Here is a 15,347-nt window from a genome sequence, read left to right as displayed (position 1 = left end):
GCGCGGCAGAAAGTGTATTAAAACTCAAAATGAAAATTTGATAAACCTGCGCTCAAAGGCGCTCACACACAGGCGCACAGCCGAAGGCGGCCGACGCGAGCCGAAGTGCAATCGCGATCACTGTGTTTTCGTTTTTCGCGTTCGTTTTTGGGGGCTTTCAATATTTTACTCGCTGCGCCGCGAAACCAGGTAAAAACTGCGCTGAAAGGCTACTAAATGCGAAAACCCAAACAATAAAAACAAAATATAACACACGAGCCGAAGAAACAAATTATTACGAGGCGCGTTTTATTTTGGCTCTTTCGCTCTTTTCTCCCTGCGTTCTTCTTCTTTTTTTGTGACTAATCGCATGTGCGCGGGGTGGTCCAGTGTTTGATTTTCGCCAACACCTCTGCCTACCGACACCTATCGTACCCTCTAATGCGATTTGGGGCCAATTGGCTGAACTAGGCGATCCGCTCCGTTCGCTCGTCCATAGATCACTGCGAACTGCGGACTGTCGCCGTCGCCGTCGACGTCGCACAACTATGACTAATCCCCGCTGGCACGCGGCGGTGGCTCCAACTACAATAACAGTATGTAGAACAGCCGCAGCAGCAGCACCGCGCACAACAACAACATCATCCGCGGGGCATGAAGACAACAACAAGTGCGATCGGAAGGCGGTAGCCTTTCAGGAGCAAAACAAACAGGTCAAGAGATGCAGACTTATTCAATCATAATTGGAAACGCACACTATTTATTTAGCTTTTTTATGGGAAATATTTAAATTTATTATCCCCAGGCTGACTTGCTTGAAAATATATTTACGGTTACATTTAACCTTAGGCAAATATGCAGATAACAGGAGTTTAGGATAATTTTAGTATTAAGTAACTGTACTACTACTGTTTCATTTTGTATGCATGTCTGCTTATATAAATAAGTTTTCTTAGTCGCTCTTTTATCTGAATTATAAGATAAGAGTTAGTTACTTGCTTATCCAATGTAAATTCTTGAACTAGTTCTACAAAAAAGCTTAATAGATATAGAAAACCTATTGCATACTACCAAGCGCCTTATCATAGATTTCGAATCGCTGGCTCGAAAACGAATTTGAAACCCATGTTGAATATAACTAAAAACTTAATCATCATCTTAAGCACAAGTATAAGGTGATTTTACTATATATAACATCTGGTAGCATAGATCATCCCATATTGGGCACCGAAATAACATAAGAAATAAAGTTATATTCAGCCTTAAAATAGCTGAAGCGCTCAGCACTGCCTATCAAAATGTCTCTATCTCAACCCCCCCTCACCAATGTTCAAAATTTTGTTTTGCTGATTTTTAATCTATGCAACAACAACAGCAACGAGAACAACAACCACAAAGGGGATCACAAAAATATGCACGACGTGCCCACTTTTTTGCAGCAGCGAAATTTGTTCTTGTTTTTCTGTTGTTGTTGTTACTGTTGCCTTTATGCGACACCTTGCGAAAATGCAAATGATCCTGGCACACACACACATGCGGACATGCACACACGTGCACTAACAGTTCGGTTTGTCACGCTCTCTGCGCGCTGGCTCGCTCTCTCTCTCTCTCCCTCTTTTACCTGTGCGAATGTTAATTGAAGAATTTATTGTTGTCTCATTGTTGTATTGTTGTATTTCAGCCTGGCGACGGCGTCGGCCACTTTTTTTCTTCAAATTTTATTTGTCGGGTTTAATTATGACAACAGCAACAACAACAACAACCAGCCAGCGCCAGCCGATCATTGACTTTTCTGCTCTGGCGTCACATAGTTTTTGTTGTTGCCCGCTGTTTCTGTCACTGTGGTTCTTGTTCTTCTTGTTGTTGTTATTCCTTGCTGTTGGAAGTTGTTTTTGGCAAGAGAGAGAGTGTGAGAGGAATAGATGAGAGGGTGGGGGCGACCGAGTGGGAGTGGGTGGGCGAAGAGCGGGAGAGCGGAATGAACTTTGGGCCGGTTACCGTTTAACTTTTGCGCTTGACAACAAAAGGGAGAAAGGGTACACCGCAAATAAATTAGAGCAAATATCCAAATACTAAAATAACAAATTATTTTTTTGTAAATGATTAAACTAAGTTAAATTCGTCATACGCTTAATGACTCATGATAAGAATTTTAAAGACGATATGATTGAAACATTCCTACGGATTTGAAACAAACCTTTTTTTTTTGTTTTTTGGTTATTGGTTAAAAAAAATCTTTTGTTCGCCAATGTTTCTTGCTCTGCATCAGAGAGCTTAAGAGTTTTATTTCCCTTCTGATTAAAATTAATAAAAACGCGGCATTTGCATAAGCACAGCCCCTCAAAACAATTGGTGGTCGTTCGCAAACATTTCGAATCGAGTTGCATGCTCGTTTTGCGGATAACCGACCGCACCCCACCCCACCCCCAAACAACCTACCAACCACCCACCGCAAACACTGTGCGAACTTTGGCGACCCGTTGACATGTTAATGACACTTTTATAACGCCAACAACAAGCTGGCAACAAAAACAAAGGCGGATGCAACATTCTCCATTGTTTATGGAGCGAGCAGCGCGAGGATACAAATTGTTTTTATTCCGTTTTTGGCGAGGGAGCGGTCGTCCCATCGCCGCAAATACTTACGCACAAGTAAATACCGCAGCGCATATGTGCAAGTACACTGCAAAAAAACACAGAGATCGGGTGCAGATTGGCAAAATACACAAGTATTGAGCCGATAGATGTGCAAGTGATTCATGAATACTATTGTACTATGGCATCACTGTTTGGAAAAATATTTGCTAAATTTGTTTAATTTTATTGTAATTTCAAATTATGAATTATTTCTTCCAGTCCACCGAACGCATTTATTCCATTGACGTGTGGCGGGGCTTTAAGTCATTTTTGATGTACGAGTGGTTCTTGTTGTTATATTTCGCGTATATTTGAGTTAATAATACGCGCGAAAGGTAACGGGTACAGTGAACTCGAAACACGTACAGTGCGTACACCTTTAATTGCACTGCGAATGCGTTTGTGTGCGCCACTCAATGAAACAGCCAGTTTCCTCCTCCTTTCGCTTGGTTATTGGTTGAGTTGCTCTCCTTCGCGAATATTGCGAATATTGGGAGCCAAAACAGAAGAGCAACCCAAGAAATGCGAGAAGAATGCGCCGAAGAATTCGGGCGCCGAAGAACAGAAGCCGTTCTTCTGCAGATGCCGTGGGCGTTTCAAGTCGCACGACTTCGCTGAACATAACAGCACAGAGAAAAAAGTCCAGCCAGTTTGTAAATTTAAAATGCAGCTGGAATATATTTGAAAAACGAGCACCATATGGCCGGACCCAAACTCTATTTCCTGTTCAACATTTAAGCAATATATTTTGAGCAAAAATATATTTTATTCCATAGGGATAATGTGGGTGAGTAACTGACATTATTCATAATTATTTCTGGTAATCAAAAGTTGAAAAGCGCAGTAAGTACGCATTAAGTTAGTCATAATATCAAATCTTGAGGTTACAGCAAAAACAAAAACTCCAACTATAGGATTGGCCAAGCTCAGCCCATTAAATCAGATCATTCATGGGTAAAAAATGTTACATTTAAAATTAAAAATATAAATAATCGGTACGATAGTAGCGTAATCTTTAAGTTTTTGTTCGGAAATTCTCGACATTAGACTTAAGCACTCAGACTTCAGCTATCCGATTTCTCGCGGTGCATCGGAGGTCGTGGCCGTTGCTTGCCTTGGCCTCATTCTGCGTCCGAATCTGCGCATCTGGTTCATCAACTGGAGGAGATCGGCGGCACGCCACCTGGGTTCAAGTGCAGCTCCTAGGGCTTTTCCTACCGCTGGGAAGCGCGACTTGCGCCTTGTTGTTGTTGCTTTTATTAGCACGTTTCGCCTTTATGATCGTAGCGTGATTTCTCCGTTCTGGCCGCTTTGTTGCTGCTGCTGCTGCTTCTGCTTTATTGCGCCGCAGCCTTTTGTATTTTTATTGTAGTTTCGGCAACAGGTGTGGCCCCAAGCCATCTGTACGTTGAACCCGACGCGGGTTATGTCCCCATACCCTTTCATTTCCCCAATTTGATTACCACTTCCCCCATTTTCCAGGTCAGCCATGACGTGTCGCAGTCCGAATCCTTATCGGTGGTCTCCTTAAGCCAGTGACGTCTTCGGATTTTTCACCCCATTGCTCGAGTTCCCCGATATCGTGCGGTATTGACGTCCGCGTGACTCATCCCATTGAAGAGGAGACTTGTTTTCTATTCCATTTTAGAGAACAGCGATTGGTTTATGGCACTAGCCTACACAATATCGCTTTATTTTCGGCTTCCGATTCAACGTGATTTTAAACTGCAATTTATCTGATAGCAACTGCAACATAATTCCATAAAACTAAATGTTTTTAGAAATAAGTGGAATAATAACTTTAAGCAAATTTTAACTTGACGGACATCCGTCGTTAGATTAGATGCTCTTCTTAGTATTAACGGCTTTTTGTATACTATAACGATTCTTCGAAGAATTGCTGGCATGTTTCCAATTTTGGATAAAGTTTAATGGGAATTTAGATATGAGTATGCACTGAAGTATTCTGAGTAAGCATGTTGTCTAAAACTTCATGTTTTAATTTAGCAGGTGCTAATCTTCGAGCATTTTCCTGTAAGCTAGTGTAACTCCGCTCTCTCTCTCTCGCTCTCTTCGTCTCTCTTTGTTCGACTACCGGACCTAGGTCTATAAATATTGAGTATTCCACGCGGTGGCCGCGCTCTAGAATCGAGAGCCCTTAACCCATCCACTCACAACAATTGGCGGTCGGGCGAACAAAGCGAAGCCCAAATGGCTTAATGCCTTGCCAAAACAACCATAAAACCAAAAAGCCTGCCCAAAAACAAATCCAAGCCAGAATCAGAAACAGAAACAGAGAAACAAAAAGTTCAGATTGGTTCTGGTATTTTTATGCCCCTCGCTCGAAAGTGTCCGACGCATATTTCAACTTGTCAGGCGAAGAAAAGACGGCAAAAAAAAATTAAAAAGGCTCGTAAAGCTGAAATCAGCAAAGCCGTTTCGAGGGTAATTAATCGCCAACGCCGCCGCCGCCGCCAACATCGTCGCACATGGAGATCACCATCGGAATCGGGATGGGGTTGGGGATCTTGCCGGCGGTACGGACGGCATTACTTGCGGACGGACGGATCATCATCATCCAGACCCCAAAAAGAGCAGCCCCAGCAGAACCGACCGATCCCAAAAACCAGGCAGACAGACCAAAGAGCCTCCAAAAAGCTGGAAGGCGCCTCAGTTCGAAGTAGGGATTGGTTGGACAGCAAGTTACTACATACGAGTATCTGTACATATATGCCAAAGAGTCTAGCTAACATAATAGATTAGAAGATATATATGATATTACATTTGCACCTTGAAACAGAACAGATTTAGTAGATATAGATCACAAGATCATGGACTTTCTTTCAAAGTAGTTTCCTAGAAAAGCAACCCGGAATGAAAAGTCTTATCAGTGCCATAAAAACCATTAGGAGTGCGGCTGAGTTAGTGCATCCTAATCTCTGGCGAATGGCGTACGTGTCGCTAATCAGGTGACCTTCTGCATTACGGACGAGACAATGGCATCCATGGCAGCTTTGGTAACTACATACATATGCAGATGCGCATATGTACATATATACATATTTTCTAGTTAGTATGTATCAGCAATTTAACCATCATAAAGTCGGAAGCGATTTACTATTTATTAGCCCTGCGTGGCTTGGCTAGCGATACAGGCAGCTAGAATTTCACAATTAACTTAGACGCTCGTGGTTGCTTGGTCTTGGCCGTTTTTGGATTCGATTTTTGCCCCATTTTGTGAAATTGAATTTATTATTTCGCAAGATTAGAGTTCGCTGCGACGGCGAACACATGCGTGCACAGAGAAAACTTTATGGCTTTTAAATATGATGATGACATAAGTTGAAGGCACTTCAATTCATACTAAAATAAAATTAAAGTTTTATTTTCATTTTATATCTTACTAACTGAATGAGTGAATTAAGTAAAAACGTACAAATATTTAATTGTGTTTCAAGTTTAACTCGCTCCTTAATTTTTTCCTGTGCATGCGGCAAGCGCGACAATGGCAGCCTGTAATTGACCCACTTTCGGAGGTGACGAGGCGGGGGTGAGGGTGGGGGTTTGGGGCAGGACAAGGGGCTCCGTTTGAGGGGGTGCCAGGTGTGCGGGTGGTGGGTGCCTTGTCAGCTGGCATCGCCATCGAAATCAACACGTGTGCGGCAAGCCTCGAATTGTGCGCCAATTCGCTGCCATTTACATTGTGTCTTGTGCATGTGGCCAAAACCAGTTTCCCGTGGCTCCAAGTGTCCACGAGTGCCTCCCCCCATCCCCTTGGTCCACCAACCCTGGCAGCACGTTTTCATTCATCGACAACAAACTGTTGCATGCAGCCGCCAGTTGTAAATTTATTTACTTATTTGTTTACAGCCATTGCCATTTCGGCGACAGTGCTGTCGTCATTTTAACTAGACGTGGAAACTTAAAAAAAAAAATACAAAATAAAAAAATAATTTTGAGCGTTGCAGATATAAGCGGAATTTAATCAAATCCCTTAACTAGTTTGATATTACTCGTGAGTAAAACAGGCGGATGTGAGTCAAAATGCTTAACTTACGCATGTTATAAAATTAGCAAGGAATTTCCCTATAGAGTTAGCCTTTTAATGGCCAAACCGACATCGCTGATCTCTCGTGGCGCTCGTGCCGAACTTGCGGAACACTTGGGCTTCTGGTGGCCACGGGCCGCCATGCCCACTGGCCCACTGGTGGGTGACTCATCCGCATCGTCTTGTCTGCGGTCTGGACTCCCCAGCGCAATTATCAACGCGGGCACGCACCGCACTCGGCTCATCGGACGCAGTCCATATAGTCAGTTAGACCACGGGCTATAGTCAGCCCCTTATCGCGGTTTTGCGCCTGCGGTTTTCCTTTCTATGGAAGGCCCAGTCCCCCATCCCATCCGATCCAATCACCCACCGATCGCTCTTTGTTTGCCTTGGAGGCTTGTCCACTGTCGCGGACCAATATTGGTTCATCGCAATTGTTACTTGGCTGTTTGCACGTATTTGCACAAACGGAAACTGGCTCAAAGTGCGTAAATATCAACGCTCAAGCGTGGCCTTATTCGGGGTTAATGCCGGGAAAGCCCCATGAGTCATATGGGGATTTTCACTTCTTGAATCTTTATGTGTACATATAACTAAACTCGCGAGTTGGATTAGATTATCGCATCAGTGCCACATTTGCACAGATTAATGCAACCTTATCTGCATACGAAGATTCGGCAAATACATTATGTTATTATACTAGGTATATGTTAAAAAAAATTTTATTTTTTCGATCATAAAATATGTTTAGAAATATATTAGAATCAGTTTAGTTTGTCATATCTATTATAAATATATATTAGAATCACTGGACAAACCTATGGTCTGTCATACCCAACCAGCTGAGTAAGGGGCATCTGATAGTCGAGACATTGCATTCAGTAGTGCCATATTAATTGTTATCTTGCAGTACTTTTTCCTGAATAGGGTCAAGAATTAAACGCAAAACCAGTTATTTGTTGGCTCTAGTAAACCCAGCGATTAGATAAAGAATAAAATGATCTATGTATCTATTTCCTCGCAGGTGATAAGTGATTGTTGTTCCGGTTATTAAACAAAAAAACGTTTAGCACCGCGGTGCAACGCCCTTGAAAATGTGGCTTGTTAATATGGGAATGATTTATGTGCAACAAGTAGAATGTCATCATCATCATCACCCAGCGGGTGAGTGGGTGGCAGCTGGGCGGTGGATGCCGGAATGCAGCGGCTGTGTAAATGCTAAGGAGACCGCTCCTAGAAATGGCAGCACATGCAGCGACATTACCACTGCGAACTGCAGCTAATTTGAAATTTTAAACAATTTTTGCAACGACTGCAGCGGCGCAACAACAAAAGACGCCGAAAACAAAGCCAAAGGCGAGTCGAGCGGAGCGTTGCGCTTTGATTGAATTGAATGCGCGAAAATTGTGGAAGTCAAAGTCGCGAAATGGGAAAAAGGCGCGAACGGCTTAAAATTATTCGAATTTTTACTGGCATGGAATTTAGGCTTAAATAAAATTATTGAAAATATTCCAAAAATATTTCAATATTTTCATACTATGTTATATTTGAAATAAAATTCATAATCATTTGCTTGTTATTAACTTTTCATCATATTTTGCCAGCTTGCTAACTCCTAGTCCAGCATACCCCACCGCACCTACGATCGCAGGGTATCGAAAACAAATGGCAATTGTAATAGTAAGAGCGTTTAATGCATTTGGCGAGGAAATTACGCGACTTCGTATAGAGTTGTTTGGAGCCGCCGCACACCTGCGTGCCAAATCGCATGGCTCCAATATATCGGTGACAAATCCGAGCATCGCCGAGCGCCAGATGAATGCCCAAGATGGAAGCCGAATGGCACTGGATGGTTGCAGGGCAGCCGGAATTACCATAATGATCTCAATATTTGCTCAACTTTATCACGACGACCATTTAATTGCAGCGCGCTAATCGCGGCCCCATCGCCTCAGTCTCAGCCTCCCAGCATCTCAACATCTCCACATCTCAGCACAATTAGACACGCGAGTGGCGGCAGCAGGGCGTATGAGTAATGCGGGCGCAGTGCAGCGATTCTATCGCCCGGCCTTCATCTGGACCTCCATCTGCGGCATCTGAAGTCAGTGCCTATTAATAGCACTCCGCGATCGCCTGCCATTTACTCTGTTTTCTTAGCCACCACCCTCCTCCACTTGGCGTCACTTATTTTGGGCACCACTAACCGGAGCATTTGTGGCACTGGGCGAGGCAATTACTCACGGCAAGGGCAGCTCCGTCAACAGATTTGGCAGCTGCTCCACTCCGGGGAGGCGGCGGACAAGTGGGCGGCACCAGCGGTGGCAACAGGGGCGGCGCAAAGGGTATCCTTCATAGGGATATATGCTATAATCAAGGGAGTAGTATAGCTCCCTACTCTAAATCATCATGTAAGCAATCCACTCACTTGAAACTAATCATATTTATGGAAAAACTCTTCTATATTGTATTTATTTCCCATATTTTTAAACAGCCCCCCTTTGGACAACGCCACTGTGTGGCAAGTTGCAACAAATTAGCTGCGAAACGGGCGCGTGAGAAAAACAAAGTTGTGCGGTCGCAGGTCTTAAAAATAGTTCGCAAAACGTGACGTGACATTGGGGATTACCAAGGAGCACCAAACTGGTCGGATTGACTCATTTTAATGAGCCGAGTGGGCGGAGTGGTGCGAAGTGAGCCCACAAATTTGGCCTTCTTGGCTCCGATAAGTATGCTATAAAATCTTGCAGCACTAAATCGCTAACTATAGGCAAATTGAATTATTTAGGTTAAATTATACCCAAATTTTAAGCACTAATATCTGAACGGAAACCAATAATGCTACAAAATAATGTTCCGAATACAATGTACGCTTAAAAAGTCACGTCTTCATTTTAGAGTGATTTCAGCAGTGCCCTTCTTATCAAAGTTCAAGTTGAAGTACCAGTGCAATGGTATATGGTATATATATATATATATATATATATTCCTCGATTATAGCTAGCTAGTTGGATTTTTTATGATACCCACACCTAACCATCTGAACTGTCCTCGCAAAACTGTAAAAAGCAGCTGCGCCAACTGCAAACTGCGAGTAATAAACAAAGACTTGCGTTTGCATTGTTGCAATTATCGTTTGGCCATGGGAAACATTTGCCAAAACAGATGCCATTTGGCCATTAAATATATATATGTATATATCCGATTGATCAGATGTGGGCATCCATTTGGGCCATTTGAATTTCCACTTACCTGTTGCGTTAGCATTGCGATTTCCGAAGAGAAGAACATGGTTATTATTTCAAAATTTATTTTACTGATGATTAGTACTAAATAATTTAGTTTTCTTGTAATTTAGCATTACCACTTTCAATTGATTTTTGGTTTTTTCTTGTTTTCTCTTTTGCAGTCTTAAAAATTTGTCTAAACAATACATTTTCCATGTTGCTTCAATTTCTTGTTTATTTTTCAATGGTTTCTTTGAATAGTTCGTTACGCTAATGTTAAATTTGCTGAGAGAATTTGCTATAAGAAAATGAATGCCAATAAGTGTGGTTGGTGGCGGGGGCGGAACGCGGGGTAGGCGGGGCATATCGGAATCGAGTTGCATTAATTACAAATATACATATGTATGTGTGGCGTTTGCTCCAAATGCAAACAGACGCGGCGACAACAATGAGATTTCAAAAAGTCAACATTTTCACATCGTATTTCCTCGCTGCGGTTATTAGTTTCGTTTGTATTTCAAAAATATATTATGGAAAAATTGTACACTGATATTGAGGTATTGGAAAAAATCGGCATATATGTTAGGTATATGTATATCTGAATCTGCACTTGCATCTGCATCTGTATCTGTATCTAAGTGTATGTACAGGACATCCAAAAGTGTAAGATTACGCTAGGTAACGCTACTAGTTCGACATGCAAAAATGGCCTTGCGCTTGGTGCTGTTCTTACTGGGTAAAAATCGAGGAGTGTCCAACGGAAAGTGGCCAGCAGCCGCAGCGAGCCGGGAGGACATCGATCCCTGATCGTTCCTATTTATGGCAACGTAGGACATCTATGTATATAACAAGTGCAATTCTACTACAAATGTATCGCTGAAAGGCTTTAAAATTGTTTCCTTCTATAATTGCTTGCGGTTCTCGATTTCGGTTGTTTCTATTTGGTTGGTTCTATATACTTTTCGATTCCCTTTATTATGCACTATATAAAAATATCTGCTATTATTTATGTATTAAAATTCACAATTTTGGTTACGCTCCATTCGCAAAAATACGTTTAGTTTAGATTCCTAGATATTCACTGTCCCTCGAAAATCGCGTGGATTGGCATCCAGCAAGTTTTAGCCTTTGGAAAGGGGCGACTAAAATGGGTTTTGAAATCAGACACACGCACATCCATATCCATTCGCTCATTGATAGTGGGATTGGAAAAGGACCTCGTATCCACTCGCTGATATCGATTGAGTCCCCGACTCTCAATCGTGTCACTCCGACAATCACGCTTATTTAGTCGATTAATTAGGATATAAATTTGAAGTAATTTACTAGCTACTGGTTGGTTGGTTGGTTTGAGTTATAAATATAAATTACAGGTTTAATTACAGTGCTTTACATTGGAATTTTCGTTAGAGACGCTGAATATATTAGCTAATATCGTGCCAGCATTAGAAATACAATACGGCTATGTTACGGAATCGAAATGGAGGCTCGAGACACTGAGATTGCATTTAATGCAAACTGGCACCCAAAACAAACACAAAGCACACACAGAGCGGCCAAATGGGCCAAATGGGCCAAATGGGGCAAATGGGGCAAATTGGACAAATCGGGGCCGGGACAAGACACACACGCACAGAAATATACAAAATACACTTTGGGCTTAGATGTACGATGCGAATAACAGCTAAGCAACACACGTCGCTGTTATCGGCTGATTACTTTTAAAGCTTTTTGGCGCCCAGCTTCATGGGGCCGCTCGCCCGCTGGGCCCGTCGCGCCTCCAACTCCCGCTGCCGCTGCAGCTTCTTCTCCTCCCGCTTGCGGCGGGCCTCGTCCAGTTTGGCATTGCCTGGAAAGTATCGGCTTCGTTAGTTGCGATTCACCAAGTGGGCCGCCAGCAGGGAAATCTGATATGGCAAAAGGCATGTTAGTGCGAGGAACTCACCGAATCCCGATTCATCCAGTGGCTCGAACTCCCCGTCGGCCCACGAATCGCTATTCCAATTGGCATTATGCGTCGAATTATTCAAATGCGACGAAGGCGGGCTAATGTTATTGCAATTGGCAGTGGCCGACGTGGGCGACGTGTTGCTGCTGGATAGATTGGGCAGCTCCTTTGGCCGCAGCATCGACTGCTTCGACGGCGAGGTGACGTGCGAGTTGAGCTTGGCCAGCGGCTCGATCAGATCGTTTAGCTCGTGCTGCTGCAGCTGCTGCTGATGGGGATACTGCTGCTGATTTGGCAGCAGCGGGCGCTGATTTGGCTGACTGGATGACGTGGATGATATCGATTGTCTAGCCAGTTGTTGTTGCTGCTGCTCCTGCTCCGCCTGCTCCTCCTCCTCGCACTGAAACCGAATTGAGTTAGTAACAAGTTTGAATGGTTAGTTTGGTCAGATCTCACCGGATCCTCCTCGAGACTGCCCCACTCTTCGTTGTCCCAGCCGTCGCGCACTTCGCTCAAGGCATTGGCTGCCATCAAGGCGCCATTATTGGAGCTGGCCGCCAGCGGACTGCTGGGATCCTGAGAGGTCTAAAATTAAAATAATCGAGCATAATTAGCAGCATTCAGATGCCAGTCGATTTGAGCACTACTTACATCCATTTCGCCCCAGTTTTCGTTGTCCCAATCGTTGTTGCCATAATCGGAGGCCGAGGCGGAGGTGTCATTGCTTTCATGCTCCAGCGACGTCATTGAGGTAACACTGCTCGTGGTGGTCGATAAACTGCTGCTCGATGGTTGCTCTGCTCGCAAATGCAGGCCGGGTTAATTGCATTGTGGTAATTGCATAAGAGAGGCGAATACTTACCAAGCGACGCTGGCTTGGACAGATTGCGTCCAGTTAAAGGCGGTCGTGGTCGAGACGAATCACTTTGGCTGCGATAGAACTTGGCTGTGACGGCCGTCACCGCCCATCCCGCCCATGTGGCCGCCGCATTGCCAATCGAAGGCGTGGCCGTGTGAACATCCGCCTCTGCGAACGAAATATTTAATTAGTAACCTAGTTAAGATTTTATTAATTAACCATATTGGGAAGTACTAACCCATCGTTTCCCGCAAACTGGGATCCTCGGAGACCTTCTCTAGTTTGCCCAAGAAGCCTCTGATGGTTTTGAACGCCGGATCGCGCACCGTCTTCTCCGGATCAACGGTGAGGGAACACAGTGATGGCAGAACGCGGTTGGCCACCTCGCTGAGCAGAAAGTACTGCTGTGTGGCGGCCAGCGCCAGGACTCCGGCGACTCTTGCCGGCGGAAAAGGATCCCGCATGGCACGAATGAAAGCGGAGACCAGCACACGCTGGCGCACCTGCGGATGCAAATGCGGCGCAATCTTGCCCAGACACACCGTCGTATTAGTGCGAATTCCACCTTGGTCATCCCGCGCCTGCAGCCTGGCAAAGTGACGCAGGACCTCTACATTCAGGTTATTGTAATTGAGCTTGGGCGCCAAGTGGATGATCGACTTGACCGTCTGCTCGCGTATGGTGGCATTGGTGTCTAGGAACCCGTGAGCCACCTGGGGGAAAATCTGATCGTTGACCACCTGTGGCTGCAAGTGAGCGATGAACAGATCCAGCTGCTGCAGCAGGCGCGATCGCGTCACTCGATCCGTGGAAGCGAACAGTTTGACCACGCAGGGCACAATGCGTTTCTGGTACTCCATCTCGTCCAGCAGTTTGCCCAGCTGCAAGATTATAATTCTTTGTAAAATCAAGTCAGATAAGGGTATGCCAATTCAATGGACAACCTTAAACATGGGAGCCAGCACGGCAGAGCCCGCATCCCCGTACTCGTAGGCTGTTATCAGCTGTGGAAGAATCTTGTGCCTGCACACGTTGTCCGGAAAGTTGTCGAGATGCGTGGTCAGGCCACTGAAGAAGCGATTCTTCTCCGCCTTGTCCTTGATTTGGATCTCCTCCAGGAAGAGCAGTGTGTCCACCAAATCGTTTTTAAAAAAGCCTCCAGGCTTGCGGCAACGTGTGATTATGTCCGCCGGATTGGGACGATTCGAAGGCGAGGCGCCCACCAGCTCGCAATACAGCGATTGCAGGGACTTGGGTATGTGTTCTATGTCCTTGAGGTTGGAGCGTTGCTTGAGCACACCGTTGAAAGCTTCCCACACCAGGCAGCCCAGGCCCCACATGTCCACGGAGCTGGTTGGGAATCGGATGTGAAGGATTATTATAATACTCTAAAGGTAAGAAGATTACGTACCATTTGGTGGCCGCCTTGAGCTTGCTCGGATCGTTTTTTTCGGGGGAATCGTAGACCTCCAGGGTCACTGGTATCTTGGCGGGCGGCATGGGATTGCCATCCGCCGCTGAGACGTACTCCAGGCTGCCCAGTTTCCACTCGCCGGAGGCATTGACAAACACCGACCAGGCGGAAACATTGTTGTGTCGCAGATTGCCATCGTTGTTGAGAAAGGACAGGGCGCGCTGAAAGGGATTGGTGACTTGGTTAGCTAGGGCAATTATCAGGGATAGTGATTACCCACAGTGATCTGGAAGATGCCCCAGGCCAGGTAGAGGCCCTTCTGCACATTGTCGCTGCCCAGCTTGGCAAAGTAGGTGCCCAGCGGATCCACCGCCTCGGTGGCCACGTACAGCATCTTGTCCGTTTCCAGCGAGTCCAGATACTGCAGGATGCTGGGGTGACGCAATGTCTTGAGCCGCTTCAGCGCCGCCTTGGCCAGTTCGCACTTGGTGTCGGATCCGCTACGGATGTCGTAGACAAACACCGACACCTCCTCCAGCGTGGTCTTGCGCTTGGCCTTGTGCAGCGTCCATATGGAGTACTGGTCAAAGCCGCCCACCGGTTCGCCAATGTCGTAGGGGAAGTCTTTCGAGGAGTCGCGCGAGAAGAACGACCACATTATGTGTTTTGCTCGGCGGCTCAATATTTTGTTACTGTTGTGTCACACAGCAACAGCAACAACAACAGCAACAACTGGCGATTGCAACTGCAACAACAACGCACTGCGCAGGCAACACACGCACGCACGCACTCACACACACGCACACCTTGTTGCTGCCACACAAAGGCACTGAAATCGGTGGAGCCCGATTCTCGGTTTATCCTCAAGCTCTATGCCTCTGTCTTTAGCCTTGGCTTGAGCCTTATCCTCCTCATGCCAATCCAGCCGCCTGATGTCCTTTATTTTCCTCCGATGCGCAGCAACAATTTTCCAGCTTTGCTTACGCACACACACACGCACACAGCTAACTTATCCGCTGTTTTTCGTCCCCAGAGGTCTCATCCCTGGGATCCCGGGTGTCCTGGACAGGGCGATCTTGTCTATGTGGCTCTGCTGCGGGGCGGGGGAGTCAGTAGATCGGATCGGGCGCTCGTCTCCGTCGAATTATCCTAATCTTTTTCCCGAGTACGTCAGCTTTTTTTTTGCGTGAGGCGTTAGTGACGGAACTTCGTGGCTCGTGCGTGAGCAGCTGATTGCA

General features: G+C 45.4%; 1 protein-coding gene across 1 annotated transcript; it reads right to left on the bottom strand.

Moving 5' to 3' along the window:
• Positions 1-10,105: 10,105 nt before the first annotated feature.
• Positions 10,106-15,342, bottom strand: LOC6730095 (N-terminal kinase-like protein). Its single transcript, XM_002105352.4, has 9 exons — positions 14,390-15,342; positions 14,107-14,330; positions 13,640-14,045; positions 12,934-13,576; positions 12,699-12,863; positions 12,488-12,633; positions 12,293-12,421; positions 11,834-12,236; positions 10,106-11,737 (listed from the first exon to the last, which is right to left on the bottom strand). The coding sequence occupies exons 1-9, from the start codon at positions 14,765-14,767 to the stop codon at positions 11,610-11,612; spliced, it is 2,622 nt and encodes an 873-aa protein (XP_002105388.1). The 5' UTR covers positions 14,768-15,342; the 3' UTR covers positions 10,106-11,609.
• Positions 15,343-15,347: the final 5 nt, after the last annotated feature.

This window comes from Drosophila simulans, chromosome 3R (assembly GCF_016746395.2).
Source record: "Drosophila simulans strain w501 chromosome 3R, Prin_Dsim_3.1, whole genome shotgun sequence".
Lineage (NCBI taxonomy): Eukaryota > Metazoa > Arthropoda > Insecta > Diptera > Drosophilidae > Drosophila > Drosophila simulans.
This window is presented reverse-complemented; position numbering and strand designations above follow the sequence as displayed.